The 17,843-nt window shown below is 43.6% G+C and overlaps 1 protein-coding gene and 1 long non-coding RNA gene across 2 annotated transcripts in view; both read left to right on the top strand.

Annotated features, from left to right (window-relative positions):
* Positions 1-17,843, top strand: part of LOC138201164 (uncharacterized) — a 327,497-nt gene that overhangs the window by 83,957 nt on the left and 225,697 nt on the right. The window lies entirely within an intron of this gene.
* Positions 5,551-13,834, top strand: LOC138201162 (arginine and glutamate-rich protein 1-B). The gene is made up of 4 exons (XM_069154393.1): positions 5,551-6,161; positions 8,276-8,501; positions 11,564-11,647; positions 12,058-13,834. Exons 1-4 carry the CDS (start codon positions 5,830-5,832, stop codon positions 12,220-12,222), a joined length of 807 nt encoding a protein of 268 aa, XP_069010494.1. The 5' UTR covers positions 5,551-5,829; the 3' UTR covers positions 12,223-13,834.

The raw sequence follows: 17,843 nt of genomic DNA, 5'->3' as shown, positions 1-17,843 counted from the left end.
AATTGTTCTGCTCACACAACCTTTAAAGGAAAGTTTTTGATGTAGAAAACCACAAAAGTTTACCTGAATTGAACCCAAAAGACTTGAAGAAAAAAAGAACAAAACGACACAAACTAGACGTTTTTTCAGTCCGTTATCGATTGATGGAAAAAAAAGCACAAAGAGATGCACAGTTCTTGTCAAATGAGTATCTTTTATTAAAAAAGTGACATAAAAAAATAAAAAAGCGTCCACACCGGGATGTTTCCAAGGAAAACCAAAAATATCAAAGATATCTATGATCCACTAATCCAAATAATGCTCAGTCAGTCAGCTGCTTCCTACTTTTAAACTGCAGGTGTAACATTGTGCTGCTTTTTGTTTCTCGTCTCCGTTCGATAAGTCCGCCGGGACCAGACCGGGTCGTAACGATTCAACGGGTTCACTCGGGTCGTGTTCTGCCCGTGTCGCCTTCAAGACTGGATCTGGAAGAAAAAGAAAAGCTGTTTTTGTTGTTGTTGTTGTTGTTGTTGTTGTTTTCCTGAACTTCACAGTCTCAACTCAAACAACACAGAGCTGAAAGAGGAGAAGAGAATGACGGTGGTACGAGTGTTGCAGAAGCACGACACCGAGTTCTACCGGGTCATTCTGACACATCTGAGGGTCGTTGTTATTATTATCATTATTATGTTTGTTTACTTGGGTTTAGATGGTTTTAAGCAAAATTAGCTGTTTTTTGGCAAAATTTGGCAACCACACACACACACACACACACACACACACACACACACACACACACACACACATCAGAATCGATAGAGAGTAAAGTGAGTTGGTAATGATCGGTATGAGTTTCCTCCGGTATCTCTCCACTCCACTGACCTTCTAAAACCTCCTCCTCCTCCGCCTCCTCCTCCGCCTCCCTCTTCTCTCCTCCATATCCTCCGCTCCTTCCCCTTCTCCCACCTTTTTGTCTCCGTGTGCTCCTCACCTCTTCCATATCCAGCAGCCCTGAGGTGAAAGAACCGTTCTCATTCAGGCCCGTGGAGGGAGGAGCAGCCCCCTCCCTCCCTCCCCCCCTCCCCCCTCCTCAATGGCTCTTTATCTCGGGACCCCCGGGCCATCAACATGACAATGTGACAATGTGGCAGGGCTTTTTAAAAAGAGATCCTGTGTTTGTTAAGTGTTTTTTTTTTCCCCCTGAAGAGCCACCGCGGGGCCCGGTCAAAAGACGAGGGCCAACTTTGATCACACGACGTGAAAGGGATGGACTTTTCTTCTTTTTTGTTTTTTTATTAACTCGAGCCGGGTTTCTAGTTTCTGCGAGTTTCTGAAGGATAATTCGAGGAAGCCTTTAAATATATACGAGTGAGACATTTCTTAGAGAGTCTGAAAATGCTTTTAAAAAGGGATTCTGTGGAGAACCGTAATATTTTCCACACTCTGTGAATGCCTTTAGAGTCGCTGAGTTGCAGTTTGAAATGATGTTGACTGCGGAGATTTAGCCGAATTCACGGATGTCAATGGGATCAGCACGAGCTTCCTCTTCTAAAGGACCGGCACGCACCTTTTTTTTGGGGGGGGGGGGAATGCACGTAAACAGGAAGTGCAGTAATCCCATTTAATAGCTCATAATGAAATCAGTGGCGTCACAAATACTGAAAATCACAGCAGGCCACTTATTTAACTGCCTCAGAGATGTCGATTATTAATTATTTTGGCGGCACATGTACCCTTTTTTTAAGCCCTTGACTGACATGTGATTATTAGTGACATATCTGAATTGTTTCTCCTGAGATTACCTCTGCAAAAAAAAAGAAGGAGGGATTAGAGAAACACGAAACCCGCTCTTTGAAAACGCTCTTCTCTTTTTTCGACTTCCACCCCGAAACCACCCAGAAAGCAAAGCAGACAAACTCAACGCAAATTCTTTCATTTAAACATCCACACCGCTTCTCGTCTTTTCCTCTCTGCCTCTGTGAAACATTTCCTATTATTCATCAAAAGTTGTGTATGTGTGTGTGTGTGTGGGGGGGGGGGGGCTGCTTTAAGCACCTCTCTCCCTTTCCCCCGTTAAGAGAGTGAAAAATAAGACATATCGGGGCGGCCTCAATGCCGACTCGTCTCATCTGCGGGAACAAGAATTCGCGGGATCATTAAAATAAAACACAAGTTACAGAAAATCGATACCTTTTGGCTCTGAGCGGTCGGGATAAGGAAAACGGCTGGAGGGGGGGGGGGGGGGGGGGGATGCTCCTGGATGGATGAACCGAGACTTGCCCTCAATTTCTGGCACAGAAAATCACATCGTTTTCCTGTCTTTTGCTTTTTAATTCGGAGGAACATTTTGTATTGCTGAGGTGATGCTCGCACTCGATCCGACAATAACAGGCTCGCTTGTTGTTTTTTTTTTTACATCTGTGAGGGAAGTTAAAGCGACTCATCTTGACAACCGTTATCAGTTCACAACAACTCAAAAATCCGTATGATCTTCAACAAATTCTTTCTTTCTACTAAAATTAGACTCAGTTGCAGGTAATTAAAAAAAAAAAAAAAAAAAAACTGAATAAAAAAAAAAAAAAAACTTCCGTGTGAAGTGTGAAGCTCTCTTTGGGTTTTTTTAGTTTGAGCGGAGTGACCTTTCCGAGGCTGATTCACTGGGCTTTTGAGTTATGTGTTTTTAAATATAGTAATGGCAGTTTATTTTGAGCGCTGCACTCTGGGGAGAGTTATCACAATGGCCTCATTTTGCCACCGCGAGGATGGCAATCGTTTTTTTTTTCATGCAGGATTGTGTCATTGTCAAGTTTTTTTTTTTTTTTCTCATCCCTTGTTTCTGCGTATCTGATGTTTCTATATTTACAAGTTCAGATAAAAAAAAAAAATTAAAAAAAAGCATCATCCCGGACCCCCGATGCCGGCATGAAAACAAATGTTTTTTTGTTTTTTTTTAAATGGACGCCGGCACAGTTAAATTTAGGTCAAACGGAGACAAGATGTGAAATCAGCGTCAAACTCTCCGAGCAACACGTCCGTTCAACCGCTCGTGGTTTACAAGTGGAAACACTTTCGTCACGTACGTTCAGTCACCGGCCGACCCGAAAGAAAGTTTCAACTTCGACACGTCTGTGTTTCCTGTCAATGTTTATCTCCCACATTTGGTGGCTAAGTTGATATTAATACACAGATACAGATGTGTAAAAAAACAACAACAACATCCTTCAGAGACACAAACTCACAACACAGTTTGAGCCTCTTTCCAGTTGGTGGTTGTTTTGTGTCTCTTTGTTGTCACTTTTTTTTTTTTTTTTTTTTTTTTTGGTCTTTGTAGTTGTTTTGTATCTTTTGTAGATTCTCATTTTGTGTCTTTGCTTCTTTTTCTGGTTGTTGTGTGTCTCAGTAGATTATTTTGTTTCACTTTACACCCTTTTGTAGTTGTTTTGTGTCTCTTTTCTTCTATTTGTGGTTGAGTTGTGTAATTTGGTGGTCACTTTGCATCTCTTTATAGTTTTTTTATTTTTTTTATTTTTTTTATTTTATACACTTTATTAATCCCCGAGGGGAAATTTCTTCACTACAGCAGGGGGGCTCTCAGGGGGGAGATGCTGCAGCAGGCTGCCACTAGCGCGGCGCCAGGTAACCTGACCTGAGGTGCATGTTTTTGGATGATGGGAGGAAGCCGGAGAACCCGGAGAGAACCCACGCAAGCACAGGGAGAACATGCAAACTCTGCACAGAAAGGCCCAGGACCGGATTCGAACCCGGAACCTTTTTTGCTGTGAGGTGACAGTGCTAACCACTGTGTCTCAATATATTTTGTTCATCTCTTTGCTTCTTTCTGTTGTTTTGTGTCTTCTTTGTCACATTACTTCTGTTTTAGTTGTTCCGTGTCTCTTTCATTGGCATTGTGCAGGTGAGGCCCGGGGCATCCCCTCGGGGGCCCCTATAGGGCCGGTGCCCGGCAGGCCTCCTCAGTAATCCAGCCACGAGTATGAAAGCTGGATATGGTTTTGGTTTTGATTAGCACGAGAGGCCAGATTAGCTCGAGAAGCTTTATTTGCTCAACTTCTTGTGTGCCTTTTGTCACCGGGATTTCACAAGAATGCAATCTAATCACATTTTTGGGCAACACTGGCAAAAATCAAATCCTAAAGCTGCTTTGACAAACTCTGAGAGCTGGAGGACGACTTCAAAGAAAACACTCGCAGCAGTTATTGATTTGTATTATTGAGCAAGACAGGCTGGATACAGTATAGTGATGAGGTTCAGGCTGGAATGCAGTAACGCATGTGACTTCAGTAAATATAACACACTGTGAGCGATGTGGTGTTTGAATTTAATGTGAGAGGAAAATACAGTTCAGCAGGTGTACCGAGAAAAAAAAAGAATTCTCTTCCACAAATTTTTAATCCAGTTTACTTCACACAAAGAGGCTAAATCTGACTAATATCCATGTATCTCTGTCCAATAATGAAAGATCTGCATTAATTCCCAGCAGCTAACTTAGATGAAATTACAAATGGTGCTGATTCTGTTTAGTTTGCACTGAATGAAGCTACAAAGTGCTGCATGAGCTCCTGAAAGCAGACAAAGCTGTAAATAAGACACAGAAAAAGTGTTGAGGGGGTAAAATGTGATATCTGACTCACAGCAACCTGTAGCTTCCGCTTCCTATTGGCTGTTGTGTTTTCTTTGACGTCAAATTAAATGTGCAAATTAAAAGCATAGGCCAATTTGCAGTGCTCAAATATGTAACATCGATGCGTCATGAATTAATTTGAGGACGCCAATTTGTTGGTTGAGTTCACAAGTTTATGTTCCTTCCATAATGCTTGTCAGGCTCATTATTTACATGTACTTCATGTTGCACAGTATTTGTACAAACTAACCTAGATGTAGGCAGACTTATAAATGGAATAGATATTATAAATATAATATACTATTAATATATATATATATATATATATTTATATTTTAACTGATATTTTACTGATATTTTATTGCTTTCTATTATTATCTTATTGCTTCCTGTATGCTGCTGTAGCGGAAAAAAATTTCCCCTCGGGGATTAATAAAGTAACTACCTAACCTATATATATATAGGTAGGGTAGGTAGGTATTTACTTTATTAATCCCCGAGGGGAAATTTTTTCGCTACAGCAGCATACAGAAGCAATAAGATAATAATAGAAATAATAGAATAAAATACTAGAATAGAATATAATAATAGAAAAGCAATAAAATAGCAGTAAGAAATATAAATATAAAATGCACAGTTTATACAGTACATTATATATATATATATATATATATAGGTTAGGTGTATAGGTTAGGCTCATTATTTACATGTACTTCATGTTGCACAGTGGGGTTTATATATCATATCATGTCATCCACATTTTTTATTGTAATCTACAACATTTTTTTTTATCAGAAAAACGCAGGTTTTGGGGGGGGGGGGGGGATGCATATTTGCCCCATGAATGCCACAGACGTGTGTTTGCGTTTCATTTGAATCCCGAAGACCAACGGAAAATGCCGAAAGCCGCGGTGACTGCTGGGAAACTCGAAACTCGACAAACCGCCATCTTTCTTTACAGCGAGTTAGTAGGACAAAATAACAATCACTTTTCTCGGGATTATTTCTGCAGAAACAGAACCGTTCAAGCAGCTCCGCTTGATCTGTTGTCGTTAAGAGCAGCCGGCGGGGCGCAGTTCCTGATATCGGGCATCAAAGCCACAACGCGCAGCGGAGGGAGAAGGAGAAGGAGAAGGAGGAGGAGGAGGAGGTTTTTTTTTTTTTTGGGGGGGGGGGGTTGAAAAGCGCTCGTGCCGGTGGAGGAGGAGAACATGGGCCGCTCACGGAGCCGCAGCTCGTCCCGGTCCAAACACTCCAAAAGCAGCAAGCACAGTAAGAAACGGAGCCGCTCTCGGTCGCGATCCAAAGACAGGGAGCGGTCCAAGAAGAGGTCCAAGTCCCGGGAGTCGAAGAGGAACCGGCGCCGGGAGTCGCGCTCCCGCTCCCGGTCGACGACAGCTTCGTCCCGCAGAGAGAGAGCGGCCTCGCCGCCGGAGCGCATCGACATCTTCGGCCGGACGCTGAGCAAGAGGAACGCCCTGGACGAGAAGCAGAGGAAGGAGGAGGAGGAGAGGAAGGCGGAGATGGAGAGACAAAGGAAAATGTGAGTACTATTAATAAAGAGACTCGGGATTAAATTACACTTAAACGACGCTGGTCGTGTTCGGCCTGCAGGTAGCATGCTAAGCTACGTGTTCGGCTAGCTCCCTTCAGTTCGCCTCCTAAACGTTAGCTCCCCCGGGCTAGCAGGCTAATGCTAAAAATGCTAACAGCAGGCTAGTCGGGCTGCGGCAGGCCCACCTGACCCCTGACCTCTGACCTCCCCCCCCCCCCTCCTCCTCCTCCCTCTCCGCCCGCTGTCAGAGCAGGGAACCGGCTCACCTTTTAACCCCGGAAAACATATCACGGGGTTTCGCTTTTATATTAAGATTAAACGACGGGTGGAAATTTAATAATAAATGACGCGTAACCTTTTACAGACCTTCTAACTCCAAAATAACAAACCGACCCCGAAGTTGAGACGCTTGTCTCGCAAATAATTTGATCTATTTCACGTTTTATTCATTATATTTTGAGTCAAAACAACGGCTGAGTGCTCTGAAATCAATTAATCAAGTCATTTGTTGAGAAGTTGCACCAAACGTGAATTAATTCTCGGGGAAAAAACTATTTAGATCTTGAACTGAATTATTAATGCTTTTTTTTTTTTTAGAAGGAGGTTGATCTTTATGAGCTTTTTTTTTTTTTTTTTTTTTTTGCACTGCTGCATAAAGGCATCAGCCAAATCATATGATACATTCAGGGATTGTGACACCAAGAGTTTCCATTCATTCATGCAGAGAGGATAATGATGCACCCCCCCCCCCCCCCCCCCACTAACTTTTCCAGAGCTGCGCGGCTCTGTCCGTGATTGGCCGGCTCACCTGTACTTGTCAGGTGTGAACCCAAAAATGTTCCCAAACCGTCTCAGTCCAGCTGCTGTATCAGGACTGATTTGGATTTTAAAACACCTCCGTGTCAGAGATCTCTGTCGCAAATTTGCATCGCTGCTGATACCAGTAATTATGATGCAAAATATTTTTGCATTTTCACGTCGTTTATCCGCCACGCCTCCGGTCTGTGCAAATAATATTCAGGATTGTATTTAGTAACTGAAGAAAAGACGGTTCGATGCACGAATGAGTGTGGAAATAGCAGCCGCTTTACGTGGAGTTAAAAAAAAACACAAAAAAAACACCATATAAATACATTTAGTAGTTATGAGAAGTCACGGCCGATTAAGCACGTAGTAAAGGCACGCTCGTGGGGCGAAAGTAGGTCGGTGAACCTCGCAGCAACATCTAAAGACGGACGTCTCCGACTGAACCAAGAAAGATGGATGTGATAGTCACGACTCTTCGTCGCGAAACGCTTCGGCGGGTTTCCGCACACAAGAGTGACAGCAGCCACGTTTATTGTCGGCTGCCAGCTTCTATGTGTCGGACAGGGAAGCTGCTGTTGTTTGTGTGTGTGTGTGGGTGTGTGTGTGGGTGGGTGGGTGGTACCCAGTAGAGACACCCGAGATCCGAGCCGCTGTCCCACACCTGGCGCCCTGAGTGTCTCGTCCTGTTGCCTAATAGCCATAGGGCCACTTAACCAGGCATACAAATGTAAAGACGTGGCAGATAAGGAAGGAAGGAAGGTGGGGTGAGGGGGGGGACTCCGGTTACCCCGCGGCTGACGGTATTGAAACCAGATCCAGGCCCGGCGTAGAGAGAGTGTGTGAGTGTGTGTGTGTGTTTACAGTCGTGCCAGCAGGTGCCGTGACAACACGCCTCCCAGCTCCTCGTAACTTCCTGTTCAGAGTGAGAAAAAAAAAAGAAGGTAAACAGGCCGACAGGTGACCTCCATCAACGTCGTCGACCCTTCAGGCTGCTGCCGCAGGTGCAGAAAGGCTGATAAAGGACGTGTGCCCGTGGGCAAGGCAGCTTCTGGCTCCGACATCAGTGTCGTCGTTTTTTTTTTTTTTTTTTTACATCCAACACGTGTGAAATAAATCAAATCAAAGAAAAGGACTTTGTGTCACGTCGGAGGTGGCGCCTGCAGCTCTCCCATCTTTTGGCTCGCAAACATGGTCTTCATTTCATACAGAATACCAAAATTGTACCACTTTTCATTTGGTATAAATGCCGTACGGTGCTTCTTAACGAAGCCCTAAAGTCTTCTCTCCTCCGGCAGCCGGCAGCAGGAGATCGAGGAGAAGCTGATCGAGGAGGAGACGGCGCGGCGGGTGGAGGAGCTGGTGGCCAAGCGGGTGGAGGAGGAGCTGGAGAAGCGAAAGGACGAGATCGAGCGCGAGGTGCTGCGGCGCGTGGAGGAGGCGAAGCGCATCATGGAGCGGCAGCTGCTGGAGGAGCTGGAGCGGCAGCGGCAGGCCGAGCTGGCGGCGCAGAAGGCCAGAGAGGTAACGCTCGGTCGTTTGGAACGAACCCCCCCCTCCCTCCCTTCCCTTGTCCCCCTTCTCCCTCCCTCCTCCTCCTCCCCCCGCCGCCACCACCACCCCGCCACCACCGGGACATGTGGAGGTGGAGGGACTCCTTCTTATTTCCTTCTATAACCCCTGCCGTGGCACAAGTTTCACTGCAGGAAGGTGCAGAAACCTGGAAGTCCTGCAGAGGAGCAATTTATTATAAAAGTGTTCTTGTTCATTTATTATTTTTTTTTTTCCCCTGCACAAAAACATACTAAACAGTCTTGACTACTGCGTTTGTAAGTCTTTTAAGGGTTAAAGCTTACAACACGTTTTTTTTTTTTTTTTAAGAATTTGGGGGCCCCGATTTGCCGTATATGAACACCGCCGGGTGACCTCCCACTTCACAAAAAAAGAAACTCAAGGAATAAACACAATAACCAACCATTTAACATTTAATATCAACATAAAATATATATATTAACGATAGTGAGACAAGCCGGTTATCATTCTGCAGTATATTAAAGAAAAGATTCAAACGAGGACACGTGAATAATTTACAGCAGATAGAAAGAAAAAAAAAAAAATGAACAAGTTGCATCACAATTACCGTATGAAGGTCAAACTTGGGCGACCTTTACAATATTATTTATGCGATCATTTCCGACCGTCGCGAGGCATCGAAAAAGCACTTTTATTATTCATGTCACAGACTAAAGTAACTTTATCACACTCGCAACCCCGCTCGTTAAGGTTGCGCTACCGCAGTGTTTGACGGTCTCCGAGCAGCTTCCAGGTCCTGCCGTGAGAATTACGGGAACTTAAAAGTGTCCGTTTAATGCCGGTTGAAGGAGGACCTCCGACTCACCGCCCGATCTGAAAGTTTTGCCACGGCGGGTTGAGAAAAAAAGAAAGGGGGAAAAAAAGCCCCCCCCCCCAAAAAAAACCTGATGGACTTCGTGCTCTATTTTCATCATTTATTCCCCCCCCCTCCCCTCCTTCACTTTTCATTGTTTTTTTTTTTTTGTATTATTTATATCTGTAAGCATCTCTGTCATTGTCTGTAAATAAAATCTTTTATTTTATTTAAAAAATTTTTTTTTTTTTTTAAAGATGCCACTTCACCAGACAGTTGTAGGACATTTTATAGTTTTTGATGAATTGCGTTTGGCAGGTTTTTTTTTTTGTTTGAGTTTTCATCCTCAACCTTTTAAATGGTTTTTAATGATGCTGTTCTCAGCCACCAACCCCCCGCCCCACCTTTCCCTTTTTTTTTTTTTTTTTTTTTTTTTTTTTTTATATATATATATATTTGCTTATTTTTTTAAATTTTTTTTGAGAATAAAGAGGATAACCGACATCTGACAAACCCCCGGTGCCCCCCGGCATCATTAAGAAGAAAAAAAATAATAAAGGGGATTTGTTTACACTACAGTAGTAATGTATTGTGAATGAGAGGGGGGGCAGCTAAAGCCGAGTGACCCCGACATCCCCAGGGGGCGGAGCAGCGGCTCGGTACTAATCGGGTGAGAAGTGCAGCTCCTTCTCGGGATTCAACCGTTCCGTCTCTGCTCTCTAAACCTCCCGGTTCGGTTCGGTCCGTTTTACTCCGTAGAAAATAGCAGGACGGCGTCTGTGCAGAGTTCAAAGGTCCAGGTGGGTCAGGGGGTCAGAGGTCAGGAGATTTGAACCTGTAGAAATTGCTCATCTGTTTGATTCACAGACAGTTTATCCCATACAGGTATTTCCCCCCCCCCCCCTCTTAACAGTCTGGACTTCCTGCTTCCTGTTTGACGAGGTTATAACTATCTAACCTTTTTATCGTTTTTTTTTTATTTTTTATTTTTTTATACTGATTATTGTCTTACAGTTTAAAGAGCTTCTTTTTTTTTTAAATTTTTTTTTTTTTGTGCTGTGTTTTTGTTCTCATGACCTTGCTTCTCCTATAGGGCTGCTGCTGAGTCTGATATCTTGGTACCTTGTAAATACATTTTTACTCACCACCTTCCTAACTAGCCCTGCAGCCTTTCAGCTCAGCCGTGTGACTTGTGTGCTGTCACTGTAAGTGTCGTCCCCCCCACCCCCCTCCCACACCCACTCACTCCCCCCGGTGGGGTCCTGCTCGAGCACACACACACACACACGCACACACACACACACACACACACGCGCACACACACACAGCGCTACACAGATCAGTTATAAAGATGAGGAATCCCCCCTCCTCCCCGTACCCACCCCCTCCCCCCACCCCGTACCCACCCCAAGGGAGCGCTCCTCTGTCTCTGCAGGGGGCCACACAGTCCGGGACGAGACAGTAAATATTCCACCGTTTAATGCCGAATGCTTTTCACCGGTTGTGTAGGTACACAGGCAAAAGGAAAATGCGTAGGTATACGTGCAGCGGTGAGCCAAAACTATTCCCTCCTTTATTTGTATCCTTTTTATTTTTTTATTTTCTATCTCTCTCTTGCTTTATAATGAAAAAAAAAACAAAAACAACAACCAGCAACTGAATTTTTCTTCTAGACTGTAACTGTCTGTCATTTATATCTGTCCTCTTCTTTATGAGTGTGATGAGTGGGTTCCCCCCCCCCCCTTTTTTTATATATTTGTTTTTATCAACAACGATAATAATAATAATAATAATAATGCAGAGGGTACTTGTAGGCGTGGCTTAGCTGTAAATGTTTTCTAGGATGGATGTCAGCAGCCGTAGCAGGAGGGGGGGGGTCACCCCCCCTCCACCAGAGTCTCTTTATTTTTTTTTTGGCCCTTTTCTATGTATATTTAAAACAATAATAAAAAAAAAAAAGTCAAATTCAGGCTGAGCCACAGTGTGAGAGGCTGAAACAAACTTCTCTGTGATGTAAATCACTTTGTGTGGGTGCGCGTGTGCCTGTTTTGCTTGCTGGTAGTGTGTGTGTGTGAGAGAGAGACAATTAGAGGGCGAATGTAATGTGTGTGTGTGTGTGTGTGTGTGTGTGTGTGTGTGTGTGTATATAAGTGGCCGTAGCCTGTTCGTGAGCTAACATGTCACCGTGTCGCCCCTCTAGGAGGAAGAAAAATCGAAGCGGGAGGAGCTGGAAAAAATCCTGGAGGAGAATAACCGCAAGATCGCCGACGCTCAGGCCAAGCTGGTACGACACACACGCGCACACACACACACACACACACACACACACACACTGGTCTGGTTTTACGTGCTCTAAAAGTCTTTAATCACGAACATTGTACCGCAACACGACCGGAGAGCTTAACGGTCCTTTTGGCAGCGAGGCCGGCTTCTGTCGAGCGGCTTTGAATGGATGGTTATCGGCCGCGGTTATTCGGTTTGTTCCTGCTTCCCGTCGGCTACATGAGCTTAAAGTCGGACTAATTTGTAAAGCGGTGCTTTATTTGATTTGTACAAGCTGAGGGCTGCACGCACTTTCTTTCTTTCTTTTTTTTTTTTTTTTCCCAGGGAGGTTGTTGTTGTTGTTGTTGTTGTTGTTGTTGTTGTTGTGGTGTCCCCGTCCGACCTTTTTTGTTTTGCGTGTCTCCGCCGCAGGCCGAGGATCAGTTGCGTATCGTGGAGGAGCAGAGAAAGATCCACGAGGAGCGCATGAAGCTGGAGCAGGACCGTCAGAGGCAGCAGAAGGAGGAGCAGAAAATGATCCTCGGCAAGGGCAAGTCCCGGCCCAAGCTCTCCTTCTCCCTGAAGGCCACCGAATGAGACTGCTCCACCCCCCCTCCCCCCCCCCCCTCCCAAACGCCCGCCTCCTCTTCCCCTCCTCCGCCTCCCCCTCGAGTTGGTCCTGCCTTCATCCTTCATCCTCCTCCTCCTCCTCCTCTGTGGAACGCTCGCTTCGTTTTGGAAGTGCTGAAGGAAGGCCGAGAGGGGGGGGGAACCAAAAAAAAAAAAAAAAGAAAGGAGGGCGTGACCCGGTCTGGAAGAGGAGGCAGCTCTTCGCCCTGGAAGGGACCTGACTGCCTCCCGCCCACACCACCACCACCACCACCTTCACCTCCACCTCCCCTCCACCGCACAGATGACTCTTGTTTGTGCTTCGTTTTGTTTTTATTTTTCATTTTTAGGGAACTTGAACTCTTGATGTAGGTCGCTCTAACATGCACCCCCCCCCCTCCCCCGCGCCTCCCCCCCGTTAAGTCTTAACTCCGCGTGTTCACAGCCAGCAGAACCACCGCAGACATCCAGTCCCGACAGAGAGGTGCGTGTGCGTGTGCGTGTGCGTGTGCGTGCGTGTGCGTGTGCGTGTGCGTGCGTGTGTGTGTGGGAGCTCGTGTGCAGCCTGGGAGTTGGCCTGTGGTTTTCCCTGCTTTTCATTTTTTTTTTTGTTTTTTAAAGTAAGACTCTCCTCCTTCGCTGCGGTAACAAATCACAGCCTTTCAAAAAAAAAGAAAAAAAAGAAAGCACAGTCGACTTCCTCCCGTCCACCTTGCTCACCTCACTTCCTGCAGCTTCTTCTTCTCTTTTTTTTTTTTTTGTTTTTTAATGACATGTCGTCCTGAGAGGAATCCTAAAAGCGCAGGCGAACTCCCACGCTGCCCATGATCCGAAAAAAAAACAACAAAAAAACAACCGACCTCCACGCCAGGAAAAATGCGTCCGCCGTCTCCGATCCGGAAGCACCGAGGCTCACTTCCTGTATGATGTAATGTTATTTAGCCTCGGTGTGATGATGTTGCTGACTCCCCCTCCCCCTCTCCCTCCCCTCCCCTCCCCTCCCCTCCCCTCCCAGTTAAGATTGTGTTATGAATCCACGACTCTAACAGAAGGAAAGTCACAGTAACGGTTATAAATACTTTTGAGCTTTTGTTTTGACGGGACTGTGTTGAGTTGTAGGGAAAAAAACAACAACAACAAAAAAAACACCCCCCCCCCCTCCCCCGAAGCTCCGGCTCGTGTGTTTTCTGGTCCCTCAGCTGTGTTTTTTGTAGTAAATTAAACTCGGCAACGGCGCCGCACTTTTGGTAAGTCTTGATTCGTAGAGGATGCACAAGTTCAGGTAAGACGAAAAGGTTGGAGGTCAGTGTGTGTGCGCGTATGTGTGTGTGTGTGTGCGCGCGTGTACGCGTGTGTGTGTGTGTGTGTGTGTGTGTGTGTGTGTGTACGTGTGCGTGAATGTGTGACTGACACACTGACCTCAAGTGAGTGTTAATGACTTTTCTTTGTTTTGTTGTGGGATCTTGAATTTGTCATGTATTGCCCCTCCCCTCCCCTCCCCTCCCCTACCTCCTCCTCCCCTCCTCTCCCCCCCTCGCCCCCTCCCCCCAACTGTCAAGGGACTGAACAGATCAATAAATCCATTGAATGCCTGCGCTGACACGTGAGGTGCGTTTGATTCGTGTACACCTGAAGCCCGACAGCGGCATCACTGGCGCTCGTCCTCCCGTTTGTCTGCAGGTTTATGGCGCAACTGCTCTCCCATTTTTCTTTTCTTTTCTTTTCTTTTTCTTTTCTTTTCTTTTCTTTTCTTTTCTTTTCTTTTCGTTCTACCCCTGGAGGCCGATACATCAGCGTCCAGTTAACCGAATCCCTGTAATAACGTTGCCTAATTAGTTGGCAGCTGCAGTTTGAGGACTTTCGTGCAGCCGCTTGTTCGTTTCCAGCGACGTCGGGAGGCCCCGACGTGTCTCGACATAATTTTTTTGCAAGCTTGACCGTGAGTTCATGAGCGCCCCCCTTACCCTCCCTCTCCCCCCTCCATCCCCCGCTCTCATCGGATTAAGAGAGGATGACAAATCACCCCCTCGGCGAACGTACACCCGGATTTTCACGACGGTGTTTGGAAACATTTTAATGGGCTAAAAAGCGAAACGCTAATAAATCCAATTGTGGCTGTCGCACCGAAACTCTACGTTTTTGAAGAAGTGAAGCAGCGACGGGTGCAGCTGATACTCACGTTTGATTTGAATGCGGTGAGTTATTAAAGACAATTTCCAGTCCGCCACATCACGGGAACGACGACGGAGGGTCCTCCGGACCGTTTCTGACCTACGGAGGCAAAATACCGTCACGACGTGTTTATATTTACTCAAACAATTTACCGTGAACGTATCACTGTTTCTTGAAATGTCTAGAGTCTTTTTTGGGGGGAAAATGTTTAAATAACACTCAAAAAACTCAAACTAGTTTGCCACCCTACAGCCTCGGATACAACTAATATAACAATTGTTTATTTACAAAAAAAAAAAAAAAAAAAAAAAAATCTTATTTCATTGCTCCAACATTTTAGTAAATTTGTTTATCATATAAATAAATATGCCAGTAAAAAAAAAAAAAAAAATTCTAAAACTATTTAAATAACCCCACTAACGCAAAAATAAAAAGCGAGTAATTAGCTTCAATTTTCTACAGCTACAGCTAATGTTACGATTTTGTTTAGTGTATTTAAGATGTTTTTTTTTCGTCACATTAAAAAATAAAGCCAGTTAATTGTATTTTTTTGTGGAAATATTCACTTTTACACAGAACGTGAAGCTACTCCCAAGCTTTATTTTTTTTTTCCCATTCGCGAGTTACGGCCGGCTGACGACAGCCTTCGCTACAGCTGTTATAACAATTTTATTTCTTGTATTTACTACAAAAAAATAACTTATTCATTCGTAGTGCCAACATTTTAGTAATTGCGTTTTCTTAATCCCCTTAATAAAGCAAATAAAAATGTTTACGAGTACCAAAAAAAAAAAAAAATACAGCTGAAGCTAACGAGCCTAGTTCAGCACAGTGGCAGTGACGGCTGCCTTTGGTGAGTTTATTGAAGCCCTCTTACATTATTACATATTTAAATGCTTTATTTGACATTAAATTTATCAAACTTGAGTTTAATAGTTGCGTCGGCCTTAAAACATGTCCTTGCTTGCTGTGTTTTGTGGGACTGAAGATGGAAATGAGCTGAAGTCTCTGCTACAACAAATCTCTCATGGGGCATTAATGGGTTTTATAGGATTGAGATATATATATATATATATATATATTATATAAACAAGTTTTTTTAAAGTAATAAAATAAATCATGCATGAATACATTTTTGTAACTGTCGGCTTGGAGTTGAAACGTAAAACATTTTACTTCAGTTTCATAGTTTCTGCATTTCTGCTGTTTAAAAAGCACTTTGTGAGACATTATAGGATCGTTTCTCTTTATTAGTTTTGACTCCAGCTTCGGTATTTGCACGTGATTGTGAAGTTGTCTGTCTCGGTCTTGGAGCCGAATTCACACAAACACCCACCGAGGTGCTGGAAGCCCCCCCCCCCACCTCACCCACCCGACAGGGACACTCGCCCCCGGAGCCCCGGCGGCCCCGTCCGGCTGCTGCAGCCTCGTCCCGCCGCGTCACTTTCACTTCCACGGAGGAATTCAAAGTAAGTAAAACAAACCTGAAAACTGCTTTAAAAAAAAAAAAAAAAAAAAAATTATTATTCTTATTTCACAGAGAAATAAAAAATGTGTCTTTAAAACAAAGTTATGGAAAGAAAAAATATGGAAAGAAAAAAACTATTATTTTTCTTGTTATTTCAAAATAAAATATTTCTTAAATTCGTTTTATGAGCCCGTTAAACTTTATAATACTTTCTGCATTAATTTGACAAGAATGCCAATTAATTCTACTTTAAATTAACGTTGTAGAAGAAGATTAAAGGCTAGTTATAGTCCAGGAAAAACTTCGGTTTTTCTGGTTTGCAAGTGTCAAACTCGGATTCGGGGTAAAAAATGTGTGTGTGAGAAGTGTGTGCGCGCCGGTCAGGAGGAAAAGACTCCGGACCGGATTCAGGTCCCGTTTCAGCCCCTTTCAGAGACAGGAAGGAAGACATTTAAAAATAAACTTTCTTTGCATCAGCCTTTCACACACAAAAAGTATAAATAAAAGTTCACAACAAACGATAGTTTAATACGTTCATGAAACGATCGTTTATTAGTTGATAGGTCAGGCGGAACACCTTGTGATTAAGGATGTTTTTTTGAATATTTCATGGTTAGGAAAATCCAATTAAAAACACATTCAGCCATTTCCAGGCCATTTTTTTTTATTTTTTATATAGATTAGCGTTACGTGCATGAAAAAAAAAAAAAGCAAATTAATGAATTTAAGCCCGTATAGGGATTTTTATTTTTTTTCTTTGCCTAAAGAAACAGTATTCATGTATCCTGTTAATCTAATAGACTGCTGGCCTCCTCATTCAATTCAATTAATGTAATAAACACAGTCTGCGGTGCCGTGGACCTCCTCGGTGTTGATTCCAGGACGGATCGGACTCCTCAATTATCTGCCTGGTGTCAAATCAGCCGCAATCACCAACAAACAGCCGCAATACACAGAAAAAAACAACAACACTAATATACAGCCCTGATCGAATTAAATCGTTAAAACGTGTCCAAACTTCACACTTCCCAGTCGGAGAGTTGACTGAAGTGTGTGTGTGTGTGTGTGTGCGCTCATTAAATTAGAGCCTGTTCACTAAAAGTCAGCCGACAAGGTGTGAATGTGTCCTTTCAATTAAGGAAATATTACGGTAAAAATAATGTTTTCCGAGTTAATTATGCAGCTCAACAGAAGCTCTGATAATGTTAGGAATAATTATTAAAAAATTAAAAAAAAAAAAAAAATCTCTTCATGACAGGGAATGAAAGACATTTTTTTTAAAAAAAACCTCTTAAAAACGTTTTCAAAACATGTGAATTTGCCCTTTAAAACCTTCCTCTCTATTAGAAAACAATGTTCATTAAATGTTATTATGTTTTATTTGTAATTAATTGTAATCAATGCAAATTATTTTGTGATTTTTATTTTCATTTCTTATGTTTCTTTTAGATGTAAAAATGAAACAATAGTTTCTGACCTTCGTGCGGGTTTTTCCGCTAGTGGGCGCTCTTGGCTTGCAAAAAATAAATTTGCTGTGCACTGAGTTGTGCTAGTGCTCCTGCAGCACGGAGGCTCAAGTGTGTGCGGGGAGCCCTTATAGGAGCAAATGTTTTCATTATGGATGTTTGTTTGGGGAGGGGTTGGGATTGGGAGGGTGGGAGGGGCTTTTTTTTTTTTTTTTTTTTTTTTTTTAATTAGGAGTTAAAAATGCGTTAAAATTACATTTTGTCTGGTCTGGCGTGGTAAAAGCTGCTGCTCAGAGGTCAGAGGTCACGGGAGAGGCATTTTTGTATTTATTTTCGGGGAAATATTCTGCTTATATAATATGACGTCAAAAAACGGGTAAAAAAAATAAAAATAAAAACAGAAATACCATGAAAGTCTGGCGACAGTTGAATTTCTTCTAAAAGCCTACGTTGACCGGTAACGTCTCCCCCACTGAACCAGTTGCCCTCCCCTTTGACTGACA

The sequence above is a fragment of the Embiotoca jacksoni genome, unplaced genomic scaffold (assembly GCF_022577435.1).
Source record: "Embiotoca jacksoni isolate LCO1_2020_lvr unplaced genomic scaffold, fEmbJac1.0.p SCAF_2, whole genome shotgun sequence".
In the NCBI taxonomy this organism is placed as follows: domain Eukaryota; kingdom Metazoa; phylum Chordata; class Actinopteri; family Embiotocidae; genus Embiotoca; species Embiotoca jacksoni.
Note: the sequence above shows the minus strand (reverse complement) of the source record. Positions and strands in the feature narration are given on the sequence as shown.

What these genes read in the sequence shown, in the direction of transcription:
- LOC138201162 (XM_069154393.1), top strand. Translation starts at nt 5,830, where the DNA reads ATGGGCCGCTCACGGAGCCGCAGCTCGTCCCGGTCCAAACACTCCAAA. An exon ending in CGGCGCAGAAGGCCAGAGAG is followed by an intron (nt 8,502 to 11,563) that starts GTAACGCTCGGT and finishes TCGCCCCTCTAG; the next exon opens with GAGGAAGAAAAATCGAAGCG. An exon ending in CCGACGCTCAGGCCAAGCTG is followed by an intron (nt 11,648 to 12,057) that starts GTACGACACACA and finishes TCTCCGCCGCAG; the next exon opens with GCCGAGGATCAGTTGCGTAT.